Below are 19,448 nucleotides of genomic sequence, written 5' to 3'. Positions count from 1 at the left end.
CATGTGCTAAAAGGTACTCTGAGCAATTAGAACTCAGGATCCGAACATCAATTAATCTCTAAAACTACGTTCAGATATAATGCTAAATCATGGTTTATCAGAACAAGACTCAGTGAGCCTGGACACTGAGCATTCATCCCCCACCCAACTCCAGCACAGCACAAAGAAATTGGAAGCTTCCACTTCAGTCCTAGATTAATCACAGTTTAGAATGCCATCAGAATCCTAAATTGAGGTTAAGCTTAACTAAGGTTAGTTGAAACAATCAAGCTTAATAACAAACCATTCAAATGCTTGTAAACTGCTTAGAGGTTTCACCACAATCAAGGGGTGTATACATTTTGTTAAATAAACAAAATTAAAAATAAAGTTAAACTTTAGGCCAGTGGTTCTCACACTTTTTGCAGTAGTAGAACCCTTCACTTAAAAAACAAAAAACTTTGGCAGAACCCTCACAGTAAATTCTTTTAAAACTTTTTTTAAAGGGGAGCTGATTATTGGGAGAGCGCGTAGGAGACAGTCAGAACTGAAACTTTTAAAAGGAACTATGAGATTTTGAAAAACTTTGCTGTCCATCTCCTCATCTCCTCTGATGGGAGAAGGCTTTGCTTTGCTTGTCATCCTTAAGGCTTTGTCTCTTATCTCTCAGTCAACATTAAAAGAGAAGCTTATATGAAGCTGGGTAAACCAACGCTGCTCTGCCTGCACCACCCTGCTACTGATTTAAACCGTGGAAAGAGCAAGAGAAGGAATGAAGGGGAAGGGATCCTCAATACAACTGCTTGAAAAGTGCATTTAATCCCCATGGCTGCTGCTCAATAGAAATAATACATTGGGTGCACTTGACTGCCATTACAACTTTTGTTGTCACAGAACTTGCTGGACCGCTTCACAGAACCTCAGGGTGATCACAAATAAACCAGAAGTTTGTGTGCTCACCCTTCTCCCCTCTGCAAGCTTCCACAACTCCACATTATGCAAGACCTTTGGGAACTGTGCTTTCTTCTAACCACAGTTAATTAGCAATCCATTATCTCAAACCATGGTTTTGTTTAACCCACTTTCGTATATTTCTTTTACTTACATGTAACCTAGCAGCATCCACTGCATTTTCATAGACATCATCAAGATAAATTGGAAATACAGTTCTGTGCCAGTACAAGAAGCAACAGTCACATTGTGCTTGAACTCTAGAAGGGAAAAGGAGCAAAGTTACTACTGAGAAAGAAAGCAAAGAATTACCATTCCAACATCAATGATCTCAAACAGAAATCAACTTACAGTACACTTTCAAGCTGATGTTCACATGTCACAGGGGTGAAAAAATGGTTTTTAAGAAACAAGAATGGAATATCGTTCTTCAGGATGCTGAATTCTGTGCTTAAAGCCAAGCTTCATACTAAGTATACAAAATCCTGACTATCACATATGATGATGGACAGCACTCTGCAGGAGTCGAGAAGGTGGTGTATTGTGCTGAAAGTCTACAGAATTTCGTTCCGTGGTATTACCTACCGTTCTTTAAGTTCACTGATTAAGGCCAGCTTCTTCATAACTACTTGGAGAGGAAGGAGCTCTTCATCTTTAAATGTTTTCTGAAAGGGAGAAAGGAAAGGAGGAGATAGACATGCAAGAGCATCAATCCAATAATAATAATAAAAAAAGTTAATTTTATGGCTGTGCCTTAATCGCTGACTATGCCATTCCCTATGCGATTGCAGCTAACAGAAATGATAAATATTGCAATTATGGAAGGAACTGTTGTGCTTACCATTTGTGTGCCCACACTGAGTGCGAGGGAAATAATTAGTCGTCTCTGTTTTGTGCTAGGACCATTGAGGGTGTTCTCAGCCAATACAAGAGCAGAGAGTACATCAAGGCGCTGTTCGCTGTACTTCTTGTCTGAAACAACTCTTTTCTTCATTTAAAAAAGCACAGAAGATAGCATTTGGGGTTTAGTATTTATGGAAAATTCAACAGCAAATTTTGCATTGCATTTATGAGCCTACCACATTATTTGTATTTTTGGTCCCAAGGTCGAGCTAAGCCACATTTAATATACACAAATCTTGGCAAGAAAAGCTATCCCCAAAGTAGCTCCTCCCCCTTTATCCCAAATTAAGTATAGTCGGCACATTAATGCAACCCTGAAATTACTCAGGATTAGTTTAGACTCTAGGGAATATCCTTGTTGCTTTCAAAATGCCAGTGAACACAGTTTATCTGAGACTCTTCTGCACAAGCCCTTTTGAAACATGCAGGACTTCTGCCGGAGCACAGATTCATTTTAACTTCAATGGAGTTTCCTAAACTGGAAACACCCCTAGTGCTGCATATTATTATCATCTGTGTGTTCATTCTCTCTTTTGATGATCATCCACCCATGTTCTGCTTCACATATTAACATCAACTTTCCAGTTGAGGCAACTCACCAAAGTGTTCAGTATGTGAGTAAGTATGAAATTCCATACATATTTTCTCCACAATGTAAAACATACATTGACTGCATTCAGATGCAATAATCTATGGCTTAATATTATATAAATGATCTCCCATCTCCCCCATCACCATGTCTTTTCTGGCACTAATTATAAGAGGGGCAATCAAAAACATTTGCTTTCACTTTCAATTAACCGCAGTGTTGTGTTGTGTTTGACTCCTAAACAGTGGTTAATGTTAACTATATTAGTTAACCGGCTTGTTTCAGTAAACCATCGTTAAGCCTAACCAGTTTGTCCAGGTTCAGATATATAACATTGACAAACAGAATTCCATTGAAAAACAGAAAGCTTCAAATCTCCTCCTCACAGTTGCACACTAGGAACCTGGGGCTTGTTCACATAATGCCATATGACTGCTATCATATCATGCTTTTGATATCATCACTGCTTACCTCCCAACTATTTGACCTCTTTAGCTGGTTTCTATCACTAAAAATGCATAAACGAAGCAGCTCAACTGTTACAAAGCTACTCATTTTAACTATACCGAACAGTAAAGTACTTACTGAAACATTTTGCATACCTTGGCTATAGCAATAGCATTAAGAGCCTGATGCTGTAGATGCTGAATTATGTGCGTTACTGAATCAGCGACAATCATACTTCTTCTGTAAAATGTATGTTGTATTGCCTGCAGTTGACCAGATTTCAGAACACAAGAGTTAACATCACAATTCTGCTATTTGAATCACATTAAGCCTATTCTTCCATTTTCTTAAATCTGAGTCCCCCAAAATAGTCTTATACATGGGGATGTCTTATAGAAGGAAAAATATGGTACTTTATCCAAATCTTCAACAGCTCAATTCAATATGAAAGACAATTTGAATTTCTGACAAGGTAGCTATACTGGGTGTTACATCAAAATCAACTTTCAACTATATGTTAGTAAAATCTTTATTACGGTCAAGGACCAGAAAGCAATTTATAAAACCACATATTAGTGTAAGTTGTGTTATGCCACAAACAAAAACAGGAATGCGGGCCAATTCATAAAACCGACGCCCACACCCAAGCCAAATTTCAGCCTTTTAGTGTTTAAAATTTAAATTCATTGGTCTCTGCTAACTATTATCGTTCCATCGGGGTTTCAACTATATGTTAATACTCCCGTCAAAAGCAGTACAGTATACTATATTTGCTGCTATGTCAGCAAGTACAAATCATGCTGGCATCACTGATAGCTATAATGAAGGTTTAGACCACAGTCAAATGCACATTTTAAAAGAGACCATTAGTGGCCACAGACCGCTGGTGCAACTAAAATTAGGCATAATTGCTGCTGATTGTATCTATCAGGAGTAAGAGCAACATAACAGGAGTAAGAGCAACATAAGGTAAAGGTAAAGGTAACCCCTGACTGTTAGGTCCAGTCGCGGATTACTCTGGGGTTACAGCGCTCATCTCGCTCTATAGGCTGATGGAGCCAGCAGCTTCTGGGTCATGTGGCCAGCATGACTAAGCCACTTCTGGCAAACCAGAGCAGTGCACGGAAACGCCATTTACCTTCCCGCCAGAGTGGTACCTATTTATCTACTCTGACATGCTTTCAAACTGCTAGGTGGGCAGGAGCTGAGACTGAACAATGGGAGCTTACCCCGTCACGGGGATTCGAACCACCAACCTTCCGATTGGCAAACCTAGGCTCAGTGGTTAAGACAACATATTCCATCCTAATACCTAAACTATCTCCGAAGTGTCTTCAAAAGGTGCCAAAATGACAATACTGAGGGGGGGGGTCATATCTCCAGGAGTTCCATAAATGGAGTGTCAATTGTATTAGCACAGAACTTCAGCTTAGGCATCCTATTTTGAGAACCTGACCTAAAGCTGTTTCAGAATTACAGTAAATATATTTTACCCAGAAAAGATGCAAAGAAAGACAACTTAGAGACACAAAACGTATGGCTCTGGAGATATGTAAACCATTTAGATAAGTATATTTTGCCTGAATTATTGTTTACATATTTTGTCTACCATCTTTCCAGCTCATAAATTAAAGCACACAGGTCTTAACACACCTGCAAAAGGACTACTGCAAATGTTAGGGTCACCAAGGAGATGAACATTGCAACTTACTTTGAGAAGTTCCACAAGTCTGCACAATGCTTTCACTGAGGTTTTAGTCATTGGCTTCTGCATTGACATGTGCAGATTCATTGTAGTTTTAATGATGTTACTAAGGCTGTAAGCGTACAGAAACCCCTAGAGATAAATTGGGAGGGGAATGTGAATCATCATTACATCTCTATTGCATCATAAATATTTTTTGTGTCCAAAATTGGTTCTACCACACACAAATACAGCTGTTCAATATACAATTGAATTAAACACTATGGAATTAGAAGCAAACAAGCACCAACCTACTGAAACGTGAACTATTAATCAATTTCCTGATTCTATAATGCAAGTGATTTTATTTCTTCCTTGGTAGTTCCTTTTCTACAATACCACTAGGCTGACTCCACCAACCTTCAAAGCCTGATAAAGCTTCTCTCACAAGTTAATGTGGGAAGCTCTGAGCTTTCGCTAGTGAATCTCAACTTGGGAAAAAGGTGGAGTACAAATAAATTAAATAATAATTACTGATATAAGGAAAGAAATCAGAATCCCTATTTCCCTGTTTGAGAAGATGGCTTGGCTGAGACATCACAATGAAAAATTGTTTGGCATTAAATGTATGAGTCTGGAATGAACCTAGGGCCGTGGTTCCCAATGTGGGGCACACACCCCACAGGGGGGCAATTTGATTTTTAAGGGGGGCAATTCAAGAATGAATTATACCAAGTTAATGGCCTTTTAGGCTTCCTCCATGTGCATAGTTCACTTTTTGAATAATAAGAATTATATGTCACGGGTGGGGGTGGGGCATCAGGACTTTAGGTGGGGCATGGCCAAAAAAAGATTGGGAACCACTGGCCTAGAGCTTCCTTCCTCTATAATTTGTAGGAAATCATAGTTGCCTGTTACATCCAAACAAGGGAAACTCTGATTTGTGGTTATCTTACAACCAATAAAAGTATATCATAGTTTATCAGTTCAGATACAACAGCAAACTATGGTTTGTCACATGAGTGAGTGTGTGTGGTCATCAGAGTGTGGGGTGACAACGAGTACTTTTTCTACACAGCATCAAGCCAGTGTTAGGAATTATATCTGAACCAAGCCTATTAATCTGTGAAACAAAAGTTGCAAAAATGCAGAGTAAACTATCAAAATTTAATTTGATTATTTCAGTCATAAATAAACTATATTTACTTAGGCTGTATAAATAAATTACTTTATGCTACATTCATTAGTAAGCAATTGAAGTAATAGACCCATATTCACCAGTTTCTTCTTAAGTAAATGGTATTCAAGAAATATGAAGTTAACTATTCATTAAGTTAATTATTTATTAAGCTTTGGAACCTAGCACACACCTGTATAAAAATGTTGCACCTGTTAGTGAGATCTTCTGCAAACTTATCCATTTGTTGTTCCTTTGATAAAATAGATTCCATTTTCATCATCCATGAACTCACAAATACGTAATATGACTGCATCTCTCTGGAGAGAAAACAAGTAATGGATATGTAATAGGTCAATCAGATACATCTTTAACCAAGGTTAAAGAAGCTGAACTGTGGTTTGAAACATCTGAATTGACCTGCCATTGTTTGCAATGGGTCAAGAGCCATAGTTTGCTACAGGTTTATGCTATGATTTGGCACAATGCCCAACATAATTTCAGCCATCACTCTGCTTTAAGGGATTGTTGGACCATGGAGACAAGTTATGATGATGATGATGATGATGATGATAAATTATTTATACCCCGCCCATCTGGCTGAGTTTCCCCAGCCACTCTGGGCAGCTTCCAACAAAATATTAAAATACAATAGTCCATCAAACATTAAAAGCTTCCCTCAACAGGGCTGCCTTCAGATGTCTTCTAAAAGTCTGGTAGTTGTTTTTCTCTTTGACATCTGGTGGGAGGGCGTTCCACAGGGCAGGTGCCACTACCGAGAAGGCCCTCTGCGTGGTTCCCTGTAACTTGGCTTCTTGCAGCAAGGGAACTGCCAGAAGGCCCTCGGCACTGGACCTCAGTGTCCTGGCAGAACGATGGGGGTGGAGATGCTCCTTCAGGTATACTGGACTGAGGCTGTTTAGGGCTTTAAAGGTCAACACCAACACTTTGAATTGTGCTTGGAAACGTACTGGGAGCCAATGTAGGTCTTTCAAGACCAGTGTTATGTGGTCTTGGTAGCCACTCCCAGTCACCAGTTTGGGTTTTGAATTATGGTTAATGCAAATCACAATTTGACATGCCCAATTTCAGCCAGTGTAAATTATCCTGAAAATTAACTGCTTGGTGAGATTGACTATTCTTCAAACCTTACTTGGTAAGTGACTGAGCCTTCTGCTGTAGAAAAGTTTCTCTGTGTATTTTAATGGAATGAAAATTCTTCCTGTCCAGAAGCTTGGCAGCAGCTGGCACCTTCTGAATGAGAAAGTTGTCAGCAAACCAAATGATATTAGCTGTAAGTGTGATAGCTGGCACCTGGAGCAGCAACAGTAACATTTGGATGAAGGGGGGGAGAGAGAAAGATATCAAATTAGCCTTGATATTGAAAACCATGCATTCGCTACACCACATTCAAATATGTAGGATTGTCCTATAGGTATTTCAAGATATACATATGTAGCAGGCCAGTTCTAAGCCCAGTTTTAAGTAATCTCACTTCATTTCACATGAATGTTTGCATAGGGTTTTAGGCTCTGCTGCTGAGTCTACACTCTGCAGCACCAACAGGGAACAGAATTATCAGAACATGTTTCGGAGATTAAGGAGGAGGAGGGGTAGCGGGACTGAACTAAGCTACACACAGTCCATAGCATTTTAGGATTCATCCCTTGAGTACCATAGCAACTAGAACAGGTGTGACAACTCTGCACCAATTCAGTGGACGCTACTTCAACAGCGGATGGGCATGAAAAGAGATTAGTGCAATCACTGCTAAATCCCAGGATAGAACAGCTTTGCTTTTTTTTAAAAAAAGTGGCCTACAGAATCTATGCCCATGCCAGAACAAGGATGAAAAGAAACAGGTGTACCTCTCAATGTTTCATTTAATCTGAAATTCTGGGCAAATTTATTTTGAAGCATTGAAGGATGCACCACTTATTTCTGAGTAAACATGGTTAAGATTGGACTGTTTATGGTGGTTATTAGCCTGTGCATTACTCACATGTAGGGCATTGCAGTAACTAATGAGAGCAAGGCCATACTTCCAGTTCCTAAACTTCTTCCTCAAACCACCATGCAGTGCCTGCAGCTGACTGAAGAGAAACCCCCAACATGTACAACCAGAGGTCCTAATTGTGACTAGGCCCTAAATGTGAGCAGGCATTCACATGCTAGGGGTTTTCTTCACAAAACTGCACAAAATGTGTGGCTGTTTGAGGAAGGGGATTCAGCGTAAAGAGGTGGAAGTAAAAGCGACCCTGCTCCAAGTAATCACAGCAATATCCTACATGTGAATAACACATGAATAGGACCATTATCAAAGGCAATAGCTGCCCACATCACATACTTGCAATTAATGACAAAAATAGCAGTTTTTGATCACAAGAAAATTAATGCAACATTCATTGACAAGGCAACTTGAGTACTATAAAGATAACATGTTGGTTCCTTTGCTATACACAAAACATAATTGTTATTCAGAAAGGACAACAAATTGAAACTATGAAAACAGAAAAAAACCTAGCTAAATTATTTTAAAGCTGGAGTCACTAGTGAGAGCTTGTAACTACCGTAGATACTGCTACTATATTTTTATAAAAGGTTTTTTATTTTTATGTTGTTTGTGAAATTTAATTATTAGAGGAAAATTACAAAATCTTCACCTTTTTGCAAATGTCCAGTAACGATTTGTAAAATTTCTTGTCTACTGTCCGAAAAATCTGAAAATGCAGTACAAACAGCCCACAAATTCCTACGTACTTATCTCTCTGGTCAATTTCTGAGGGTTCACCTTGTACAAATACACACAGAAAAGAATAGTTTTGAAGTCTGCCACTACACAAACGATATAACAACTTTTACAAACAATAATGTCAATGGGGAAAAAAATCCATCTTGCATTACCAAGCTTAGCTTCAACATTTGCAAAAATTGTGCGAATACTATGTGCAAACTCCTCAGCAAAAGTGCTGTTCTTCGACACTGACACTCCACCATTGAGGCAATCAAATTGTTGCTCTATACAGGCCTGAATGAGGACAAGAGAAACAAGAGTGATTTACAACATTAGTGCCATGGAGAATACGAGCACAACGTATTAACAGATGGTTGCAAATAAATCAGAATTCCATGATGGAGACAATTCAACTGGCAAGTTGTGCTTTATTTGGGGAGTGTTCAGTTCAAATGAAACCATCCTGAAAATCTAATCAAAAGGAGATTAAGATTGATTCATTGACTGTTAATTGCCAGCTGAGCCCAGTACAAGTACCAATACGAGTAACCATTAATTTCAATACAAGTACCAGTTGATTTCAAAGTACAATATAATAAAATCCAAGGACTTTCCTAATTTAGTAGATAAATACAATTACAAGAAAAAATATTAAAAGCTTATTTCTGCAATAAGAAACATTACTGTTAATTATACAGTGCTACCTCAGGTTAAGAACTTAATTCGTATCTGGAGGTCCGTTCTTAACCTGAAACTATTCTTAACCCGAAGCACGACTTTAGATAATGGGACCTCCCGTTGCCGCCACTGCGCCGCCAGAGCACAATTTCTGTTCTTATCCTGAAGCAAAGTTCTTAACCTGAAGCGTTATTTCTGGGTTAGCAGAGTCTGTAACCTGAAGCGTATGTAACCTGAAGCATATGTAACCTGAGGTACCACTGTATATAAGATAACAACAAAGGAGGCATCTAAAACTTTTGATACTTTTACTATGGATCACAAAAAAAGATTCAGCTGCAACTTGACTGATTCCAGAAATATAGTACAAGGCATTTGCTCATGCAATGGACATCTCCTGCTACTCCTCCTTCGTTGCTCCCTACATGCCCCTCATATATGGTCTGGAGGGTCCTCCAACCCACCAGAGGAGATTTGTGAGGGCTGCAGAATAAAGGAGAAGAGAGGACAGGAGAGTGTCCATAAGTGGATTTCTCCCAATTAATTCTGTGTGCCTTGAGTTTTTCTTTTCTTTTTCCTTTTTCCAAACTGTTGCTTTCTACCCCACTTAGCAAGCTGCTTTTAAACTGAGGGAACTTTCAAAAGCAATTTGCAATATGGAATGCTTTTAAAAGAAAGCTGATCAAAAATTGCACTTGGTATATGCAAGCTCTTGGGTGCACCTAAAGTAGCTCTTTGGCTCTCAGTCAGAATATATTAAATAATTGAGGAGAGGACACCAACAGCATACCATTTAAAATTTAAACACACCAATTAAATGATGACATTTTCAGAAAAGAAACATTTTACTCCACAGATCTCACAAACCACATCTGAACTCTATTAAGAAATAAGCTCTATTATTTATTATGTTACCTGGAATATCGTCCCATCCAGTAATTGGTTTTCTAGTTTTAATAGCAACTTTTCAAATGGCTTCAGCTTATCTTCCTGCACTCCAAATTTAGAAGGATTGTGATGGACAGATTTAAGTAACCTAATAAAGCAAAAAATAAAAAAATAAAAAATAAATCTACTTAAAAGAAACCCAACATTAGATCCTGCGTTTATGTACCGACTCCCAGGAGTGCTACCACCACCAGGGACCCCAGGAGTGCTTCCACCACCAGGGACTCCAAGAACAAGTGATCCAAAAGATCCAGAAAAAGACAAGAAGGACTCAGCAACAGGAGGAACAGAATAACGATTTAAAGATGGCTCTAAAATTGATGACCTGGAATGTTCGGGGATTGAACCAGAGACCAAAGAGACACAGAGTATTCTATAGTTTGGAAAAAAAGAACTTAGACATAATATGCCTACAGGAGACTCATGTAGTTCGACGACACAGAAGAATTCTACAAAACAAAAAATTAGGCCAAGAATTCATTTCATCGGATAAAGTCAAGAAGAGAGGAGTGGTAATATATGCAAAAGAGAAATACAGCCCAAGACAGCTTTTTAAAGATGAAGAAGGGAGATACATTGCTATTGAAATTAAAGTACAAGGCGAAAAACTCTTGATTCTGGGACTCTATGCACCTAATGATGGTAAGTCAATTTTTTACAAGAAAATTCATGATCTGCTGTTGGAATATTTGGACTATAAAATTGTATGCCTTGGAGATCTTAATGGGGCAGTTTCCACTTTAATGGACAGATCCCAAAGGGCTAAATTAACAAATGATGGGAAACTGCCGAAAACTTTTTTTGAAATGGTTGACAATTTGAATTTGGTTGATGCTTGGAGGTTAAGAAACCCCATGGAAACAGAGGCAACTTTTTTCAGTGAATCTCAGCAGTCATGGTCGAGAATAGATTACATTTGGATTTCGAATGAATTGGCACCGAAATTATGTAAAGCAGAAATTGGCCCAAAAACTTATTCAGACCATAATCCTGTACAAGCAAATTTAAAAATAATTTCCAAGGATTCTTTTAGATGGAGAATGGATGATGCCTTGATGAGAGATGCCAAGCTGGTAGAAAGAGCAGCAAAAAAGATGAAGGAGTATTTCCAATTTAATTTAAATTCGGAGGTGGAAAAGAGGACTGTTTGGGATGCAAGCAAAGCAGTAATGAGAGGGTTCCTGATCAGTGAAAAGGCAAAAAAGAAGAGACAACAGAATGCAGAAATGGAAAGACTATTAAAATTAATTAAAGAAAAAGAGAAAGAACTAAGAGGACACCCTAGAAACCAAAAAACACAAAAAGAAATTAAATACTTGCAATCCCAATACGCTAAAATTGTGAATCAAGACATAGAATGGAAGATTAAAATGATGAAGCAGAGATCCTTCGAATCAGCAAACAAATGTGGGAAATTACTAGCCTGGCAACTAAAGAAAAGACAAAAAGCAAATATCATCAATAATCTAGTAGTCAATGGAAAAATAGTGGAGAATCCAGAGGAAATTAGATGGCATTTTCAAAAGTTCTACAAACAATTGTACAAGGAGGAGAAGATTGAAGAAATAGAGATAGACCAGTTTCTGGAGAAAAATGGATTGCAAAAAGTCCCAGAAGATAAATTAAGTATTCTCAACCACACCATATCAACACAAGAAATTGAAGAAGCAATTAACAACATGCAGATAGGGAAGGCCCCAGGACCAGACGGACTGACAGCAAAATATTATAAGAGCTTGAAAGATTGGCTATCTCAGCCTTTAAAAGAAGTGTGCAACAAAATACTGGAAGGAGATAGGGCACCGGAGACATGGAAAGAAGCCTATATCACACTGATTCTGAAACCAGATACAGAAAAGACCTTAATGAAAAATTATCGCCCAATTTCGCTTTTAAATGTAGATTATAAAATATTTGCGAACGTCATGGCTACAAGACTAAAGAGAGTGTTGAGGGATTATATACATAAGGATCAAGCAGGTTTTTTACCAGGAAGACAACTAAATAACAATACAAGAATTATTGTGGACATTTTAGAGAAACTGGAAAAAAACATTAATACAGATGCAGCACTGATGTTCATTGACGCTGAAAAAGCCTTTGACAACGTTTCTTGGACATTTATGAAGAAAAATTTGGAAAGAATGGCAGTGGGACAAAGATTTTTGAATGGCATCAATGCCATCTATACGGAACAGAAAGCAAAAATTATAATTAACAGTGTGGTATCGGAGGAGATTAGAGTGGAAAAAGGAACAAGACAAGGGTGCCCTATCTCACCTCTATTATTCATTACGGTCCTGGAGGTTCTTCTAAATATGCTACGAAAAGAGAACCAGATTAAAGGAATAAGGGTGGGAGAGAAGGAATATAAACTACGCGCCTTCGCAGATGATTTAATGTTATCCCTACAAGACCCTGAAAGCAGTGTTCCCAAAGTGTTGGAAGTAATTCAGAAGTTTGGGCATGTAGCCGGCTTCAAACTAAATAAACAGAAGACCAAAGTATTGACCAAAAACATGAAAACAGAACAGATACAAAAGCTACAAGAATGCACTGGCCTCAATTTTGTTAAGAAAGTAAAATATCTAGGGATCAATCTTACTGCAAAAAACCTGAACCTGTACAAGGATAATTATGAGAAGCTGTGGACAGAGATAAAACATGATTTAGAGATATGGACAAGATTGAAACTTTCATTAATGGGCAGAATAGCTGCTGTCAAGATGAATGTCTTACCAAGGATGCTGTTTTTATTTCAAGCCATTCCAATTTTGGATAAATTGGATTGTTTCAAGGTATGGCAAAAGGACCTATCAAAATTTATATGGCAGGGGGAAAAGCCTAGAATTAAATTCAAGATTTTAACGGACTCCAAAGAGAGAGGAGGCTTTGCTCTGCCGGACTTAAAGATTTATTTTGAAGCGGCGGCCTTTTGCTGGTTAAAAGATTGGTTTAAATTGGAAAATGTTGATGTGTTGGACTTGGAAGGCTTTGACAATATGTTTGGCTGGCATGCTTATCTTTGGTACGACAAGGCTAAGGTCCACAAGACTTTTAAAAATCATATTGTTAAAAAAGCCTTGTATCAGGTTTGGATGAGATATAAAGACTTGCTGGAGAGAAAGACTCCTAGATGGATTTCACCGGTGGAGGCCAAGGCCTATAAGAGACCTAATATGTCTGCGAGATGGTTAAGATATGTAGATATATTGCAGCAAGAAGGTGAATCGTTTAAATTGAAAAGTTATGACCAAGTGAAAGGTGAGGTCACCGACTGGCTGCAATATCACCAAATCTATGAGATTTTTAAAGCAGACAAGAAAGTTGGTTTTCAAGTTGAAAAATCAAAACTGGAAACAGAACTAATTGAACCGAACTCTAAAAACCTTTCCAGAATGTATAATTTGTTGCTAGAGTGGCATACGAAAGATGAAATGGTTAAATCAACAATGATAGATTGGGCAAAAGATGTGGGCCATAATATTATGCTAGAGGACTGGGAGAAATTGTGGAAGGAAGGTATCAAATTTACAGCTTGTAATAATTTAAGAGAAAACATTATGAAAATGATTTATAGATGGTATCTAACACCAGTTAAGATTGCTAAGATGAACCCGTCAATGTCTAACATGTGTTGGAAATGTAAATCTGTGGAAGGTACCTTTTATCATATGTGGTGGACATGCCCAAAGGTCAAGGCCTTCTGGGATAAGATTTACAATGAACTCAAGAAGGTAATGAAAATTACCTTCAGTAAGAAACCAGAGGCATTCCTTTTGAGCATGACCAACGAACAGATACCCAGTCAAGATAGACTATTTTTTATGTATGCCACAACAGCCGCTAGAATATTATTAGCAAGAAATTGGAAAGGCGAAGAGACCTCAACAGTGGAAGAATGGCAGATGAAGCTAATGGACTTTATGGAACTTGCCGAACTGACCGCAAGAATCCGAGACCAGAGGGAGGAGAAGGTGTCGAAGGATTGGAAGAAATTTAAGGACTATTTAGTTAATTGTGTAAAATTGAATATCTGAGCAGAATTAGCTGCTGAATAAGGCTTTAGCTAGGCAATATTAGATTATATTGTTGGTAAAGAATTTTAATAGTATATGTCATAAGTGTTTAAGAATGTTTTGAGATATTGAAGCTAGGTTATGAACCATGTTTATGTAGAGGAATCTAAAGATAAATAAGTTATGGTTAATGTTTATGGAAAAAGATATATAGCTACCCAAAGTATATATGGATTATCAATGCAGTGGAGGGAGTGGGGGAAGTCCCCCATGTTGAGAAGAAAGAACTAGAACGAGATAAAGATTGGTGTTTTGATAGGTATGTATATGTTTTTCTTATGTTTATTGTGTTAATGTTTGGTTTGTTTGGTGTGTTTTTTGTTTATCATAGTTTTGTTTATCACAGTTTTATTGTATTTGTGTATGTTGTGTTTTTTTTATATGTATATGGAAAAATAATAAAATCTTTATAAAAAAAAAAAAAGAAACCCAACATTCCTAAAAGTGTACAGGATGGAAAGAATTATTCAGGAGGAATAATCTGGAGGGGCAAACTTTGTATCCACACACTTATAAATGATGTGTGGGTATAATCTACCTTTGAATAATATGAGCTGACCTAAGATTTTTGCTTGTTTCGTTTACAAAAAAGCCCTGGCACAACTTCAAGCAGTGGCCTTGACTGCGCAGCTACACTTCTGGGACAAGGCATTTGGGCCTGCACTATGCCATGATTACCATTATTCCCAGGGGATTAATGAAGAAAAATGCTTTCCCAATCACGGTGAAGGGTGTTAACCTTGATTGATTGATTGATTGAACCATCACACACTTGAGCATTTCAACAGTTCACACCCTGGTCACTGTAGGAATTAGAAACATGCAATAAAAGCTTAATGTTGCTCCAGTTGGTGGCAAAATACAGGAAATTAAGGCCTGAATACCAGAGTTGCAAAACACACACCTATTCAAGCCCAGCGAAAAGGTGCAGTGCAGTATCAACATCTGTTTAAGTATTGATGCTACTTTTATTTTTCTACAGGACCAGTGGAAATAAATGTAAGAATTTATCCACATACCTTTTGTACATAGTCCAGTGCTCTTTCAGGGTAGCATGGTTGTCTATTATCTCATCCAGGGTAAGTAAAACTGCCAGCAGTTCTCCCAGATGCTCAAACATAGCCTGTTTGAAAAGGTATATATCCTGGATTTAGAGTGAAATCCTATAACCACTTTTCTGGGAGTAAGTCCCACTGAACTCAATGGGACGTACCACTGAGTATATATGATTAGGATAGTGTCCCCAAGAAAATTATTATATAGAGTTGATGTGCTTGAGATGTACAGGAACATAACAGTAGTTTTTATTACATATTTTATTCACTGTGCCAGAGGTTTTCAACTTTTTTGAATCCACAGTTCCCTTGACCAACTACATTTTTCTGCGGCACCCATGTGGGGCTCAGGACCCCAGTTATGTCACCCCTTGCCTGCAGAGCTGACAGCCCCTCACCCTTTTTCAGCACCCTACCTTCTGGAGTGTTCCCACAGCCTCCTCTCCTTGAGAGTCCTCCAGGGAGCTGCTGCTGCCAACCCTGGTCTCTGAGCTATCCACCCCCTACCCCACAGAGAGGTGCCTCCTCACACTTCCTAACAGGGGCCTGGGACTTGTCTGTCCATTCCCAACACCCACTTGCTTGCTTATTTACTCCCAGGCTGCCTCAGCTCCTGGCAACCAGCACCCCCTGACCAGCCCCAGAAGCACAATTCACCTGGGGAGCTTGTAGCCAGGGCTGCTGCAACAAACAGCTGTGCAAGCCTTGGGGAGACAGAGACATGAGAGTGCATCCAAGAAGGGAGGGAAGGGAAAAGGGACAGATGACAGTGTTGCCCGCGGCACCCCTGAACATCATTCAGGGCACCCCAGTGTGCCACAGCACACTGGTTGAAAACCACTGCACTATGCTGTACTGTAAGCCTAGCTGGCAAGAAGAGATCCCTGAAGGAATCAGGTGTCCTCAGCCTATTAAAGAACCTAGCACAATTTATTTTTATTATAATATTTGTAGATTTATTTCATTTAAAAGATGCTTCCAAGTAAGGCAGATATCCAACTCCCAGGTAAAGAACCTACAAAGTTATGCAACACAAGTCAAAATCCCTACAGAATTCTCACCTGAAAATGAACTCCTGATGTTTCTATAACTTTAGGTGCATTCCTGAAACACAAAATACTGTATTTCACACCATTTAACAAAAACATTTTAGAGCCTCGTGCTTTTATTATTTATTTACTTATTATTAATGTATTTATTACCTTTACCTTACCCTAAGGTCTGGACCTTTTAAATAAGCCCAACACAGTAGTTAGTTTTGAACATGCAAGAGGTTTTAAAAATGTTCACTTGAGAACCCGAAATACTGGAATCAAAGTGATAAATCACATTAAGTATTACTAAATAGGCCTGTCCACGTTTTGGCCTAGAAACCTGAACACAGTCCAGCGGTCATATATGTCGGCTTGCCAAGTCCTACTCACACAGGTTTTCACTGTGCCAGGCTATCATCAGCAACATGAATTTATTTAGTGCCCTACAGGCTGCAATCACTAGCAAGTGGCATTCAGTTTGGTAGGTCACAAGTTGTACAGGTCTGTGATAGCAAAAGAGCCAATTATTCAGAAGTGAACACCTGCAGTAGCTAGTGACTTCAAATGGAACATCAAATGGAAATGCTCATTAATCCAAAACAACCATGGTTTACATCCCCAAACAGACAGGTGTCCTTTTCACAATGCAAGGGACACTTCAGGCACACATCCCATATTTCCTCCCCAACTCTGCAAAATTTAAGAAGCACATCAACATGCTGTATTTTTTTCATTTGCATTTTCAACAAGTAAATTTAAAGGATAGTATTTTTGGCAGTAATTACTTGTTACTGGTATAAAGGGCAGCCAACTGATGAACTACATTCATCACGACCTCGTAGCAGCGTGTCACAAAACAAGACAACTCCTGAAATGACAAATTTTGTACAGATTAGAAACCCCTTTCACACTAAATGAGATTATTTATCCATAGATTAGTTGGGGAAGTTAATGTAGCAAAATAGTCTTGTAATGAAACACTTGAACACCCTATTAAAAAGCAACCCAACCTGTCATAATCACAAACAAGAGAAAAAATATTCAAAGTATTTTAGGTCCTAAATACTGCCACTGTAGTGCTTGTTAGTCTAGACAATATTGAGAACTAAAAGGCAGTGTAATTTCAAAACAGATTAATGTCTGGAATAGTGAATAAGACCTCATCAGTTATGCAACAGCTGTACCAAAAGAGTGTTTACTTTTACTGGCTCTGTAGCGGGAAAGTGACCAACAGTAAATCAGAACTCCCACTAGAGAAACATTAACAATTACTATGTCAGCATTTTCTATCCTCTGGAAACCACTAACAATCTTATGTATTGGAAGAATGCAAAATGAAAGCAGGAGGAATTTGTTAAAAATCTAAGTTCTCTGGAAATTCTCCTGACAATATCACGTGAAACAGTAGGGAACTATCCAAAAAGTTATCACCTAAACCTACGTGTCTCTAAAATCAAAGGTGGCAAGACACAAATAAAAGATATTTCATTTCATTTCACTTTAAATTTATATACCGCCTTCCTATATTCCTATACACAAAGCAGTTTATAGACAGCAAAGTCACAATATACTGTATTTTTCTGTGTATAAGATGGGGACCCCAAATTTAGAAAACGGGCATATGCACTATCCGTGTATAAGACACCCCCAGATTTTTAACCTTATTTTAAAGTTAAAAAAAGCTAGTCTTATACACAGAAAAATATGGTATCTGTCATATACACAGAAACCAGATGTATAAAAGGGTTTTCAGAAAAAAACTGCTACTAGCCTGTTTTGGCACTAATCAAAACATTTCAAAAACAATTCTTCCCCTCTTATTTTAAGAGAAGTACATTGTGTACAGAAAAATGACAAGGTTTGAGCCATCGCAATCACCAGCAGTTGAAATTATGCCAGGCACAACATGACTTGTAAAAAACATAGGAAGTTGAGCAATTCAGATCCTAATGTCAGTTTTTTTTAAAAAAAATATTCTGTGGTGGTTGGTTTCTTTCCATCAGAAACAATGTTTTCAAAGTTTCTTGAACTAATAGCTATTTTAAAGAATGTTTTTCTCTTGAAATTCAGTAAATCAAACAATACACTTCTAGCAGGAAACACAACTAGTCTTATTCTGTATCTGAAGGTCAAGCATACTGTATGTAGCTCTGCAATTTCCTTCCACCATCACTAGGGACAAAAACACAAGAAATTAACTGCTCAACTTCCATCAGAAAGGGGATTGAAGATGAGCAGCGGCTGAACTCTTTCCCTGGCATGCGTATGTCCACTCAAAATCCACTCCCCTTCTTTTCACACCCCCCCCCCAATTATTAAAGGGCCACAGATAAGCAAGCATTCACATCATGGGGTTGCATACAGACTTGCTATTTTGTGAGAAGGGCTCCTGACAGGTGAAAGCAGCCAGTCTTCACTAATTCTCCCTTTGCTCTCATCCACACTACTTGGGTGGGTCCCACAACCCTATGGAACAGCTTTTGGGAAAGGCATGGTGAAAATACACCCTGCTTCCTTCACAGCAGAATGTACTTTGAACAGAGTTCTTGGCATGGGTAGTCTAGATCCATCTCAATGGTTTTAAAATAACAACTTCAAAACTTGTGCTAGTAGAGCATTTTAGTCATATTGGGCACTCTTTAACAGAATGTCCACAGTCACATCGAAATGTTAAAAAAAGTGGTGTACTTATACTCGCACTGCTGGACTTTTCCTAACGGCAGTTTGAATTGCTACTGAAACTTTAAAAAATGAGCTAACCAGAGACTACACGGGGCAAAAAGGCTTGAGTGCATGTGACAGTATAAGCAATACAACTGTTTAGCACTGACTCCAATCCACTAAAAGCCTGTGGTATAGCAAACATTTTAGAAGCAAATGGTTCTCTAGTAAACAACAATTATGAAGTCTATTGCTCAGCGCAAAAAAATACCATAGAAGTTGCAGAACTATGTCCCAGATGTTACCTGTAAAAATGAAATAAATCTTCCCATTTGTATTTGGCCATCACCTTCCACCTTACTGGAATCCATAGCTTGAAAGGTAAAATGAAAGTTACAGGAATATTAGAAAACACATCGTTTACCTATTAATGACACTTAAGATGTCAAAGGGTGGTTTTTTTAGTCATAATTAAAAATATACTACAACAAAACTATGCATCACCAATGCATTCCAAATGAATGATTCA

The 19,448-nt window shown here is 38.3% G+C and overlaps 1 protein-coding gene across 1 annotated transcript in view; it reads right to left on the bottom strand.

Moving 5' to 3' along the window:
* WASHC4 (WASH complex subunit 4) overlaps nt 1–19,448 on the bottom strand; it is a 44,812-nt gene that overhangs the window by 13,438 nt on the left and 11,926 nt on the right. The window contains exons 6-19 of the mRNA XM_033162323.1: nt 19,225–19,292; nt 17,044–17,126; nt 16,286–16,328; nt 15,189–15,292; nt 10,058–10,178; nt 8,635–8,758; nt 8,394–8,521; nt 6,884–7,044; nt 5,924–6,050; nt 4,581–4,706; nt 3,025–3,132; nt 1,772–1,918; nt 1,516–1,595; nt 1,085–1,190 (exon numbers count right to left, since the gene is read on the bottom strand). Of these exons, the coding sequence (XP_033018214.1) occupies nt 1,085–1,190; nt 1,516–1,595; nt 1,772–1,918; nt 3,025–3,132; nt 4,581–4,706; nt 5,924–6,050; nt 6,884–7,044; nt 8,394–8,521; nt 8,635–8,758; nt 10,058–10,178; nt 15,189–15,292; nt 16,286–16,328; nt 17,044–17,126; nt 19,225–19,292 (1,526 nt within the window). The remainder of the gene's footprint in view (nt 1–1,084; nt 1,191–1,515; nt 1,596–1,771; nt 1,919–3,024; nt 3,133–4,580; nt 4,707–5,923; nt 6,051–6,883; nt 7,045–8,393; nt 8,522–8,634; nt 8,759–10,057; nt 10,179–15,188; nt 15,293–16,285; nt 16,329–17,043; nt 17,127–19,224; nt 19,293–19,448) is intronic.

Source organism: Lacerta agilis, chromosome 10 (genome assembly GCF_009819535.1).
Source record: "Lacerta agilis isolate rLacAgi1 chromosome 10, rLacAgi1.pri, whole genome shotgun sequence".
In the NCBI taxonomy this organism is placed as follows: domain Eukaryota; kingdom Metazoa; phylum Chordata; class Lepidosauria; order Squamata; family Lacertidae; genus Lacerta; species Lacerta agilis.
This window is presented reverse-complemented; position numbering and strand designations above follow the sequence as displayed.